The sequence below is a fragment of the Blastocystis sp. subtype 4 genome, assembly GCF_000743755.1.
Source record: "Blastocystis sp. subtype 4 strain WR1 chromosome Unknown seqid_0087, whole genome shotgun sequence".
In the NCBI taxonomy this organism is placed as follows: domain Eukaryota; class Bigyra; order Opalinata; family Blastocystidae; genus Blastocystis; species Blastocystis sp. subtype 4.
The window spans coordinates 1-496 of NW_014569460.1; the positions used below are offsets into that span (position 1 = coordinate 1).

The 496-nt window shown below is 46.8% G+C and overlaps 1 protein-coding gene across 1 annotated transcript in view; it reads right to left on the reverse strand.

Annotated features, from left to right (window-relative positions):
* Nucleotides 1-13: 13 nt before the first annotated feature.
* Nucleotides 14-496, reverse strand: part of JH06_5837 (actin) — a gene marked incomplete at both ends in the record, with an annotated part of 1,110 nt that continues 627 nt past the window's right edge. Inside the window, one exon of the mRNA XM_014672517.1 lies at nucleotides 14-496. This exon is cut by the window's right edge and continues 627 nt beyond it. Within this exon, the coding sequence (XP_014528003.1) occupies nucleotides 14-496 (483 nt within the window).

Below are 496 nucleotides of genomic sequence, written 5' to 3' on the forward strand. Positions count from 1 at the left end.
ACTAATAAACACTTTAGAAGCACTTTCTGTGGACAATGCTTGGACCAGCCTCATCATATTCACTCTTAGCAATCCACATGTTATGGAAGGAAGACAGACAAGCCAATAGAGAACCTCCAACCCACACCATGTACTTACGCTCAGGAGAAGCAAGGACCTTCACCTTGATGCTAGGAGGAGCCAGAGCCAGCAACTCCTTCTGCATACGCTCACCAATTCCAGGGAACATCGTTGAACCTCCAGACAACACCACATTGCTGTACAGATCCTTACGAATATCCACATCACACTTCATGATCGTTGTGAATGTGGCATCATGAACTCCTCCATGACGCAACTCCTTACCCAACATCGAGGGGTTGAACAGAGCCTCAGGGACACGGAAACGCTCATTACCAATCGTCACAATGTTTCCATCAGGCATCTCATAGGACTTCTCCACCACAGAAGATTCCTCAGCCAACTTCATTTCCTTATCGAAGTCCATAGCCACATA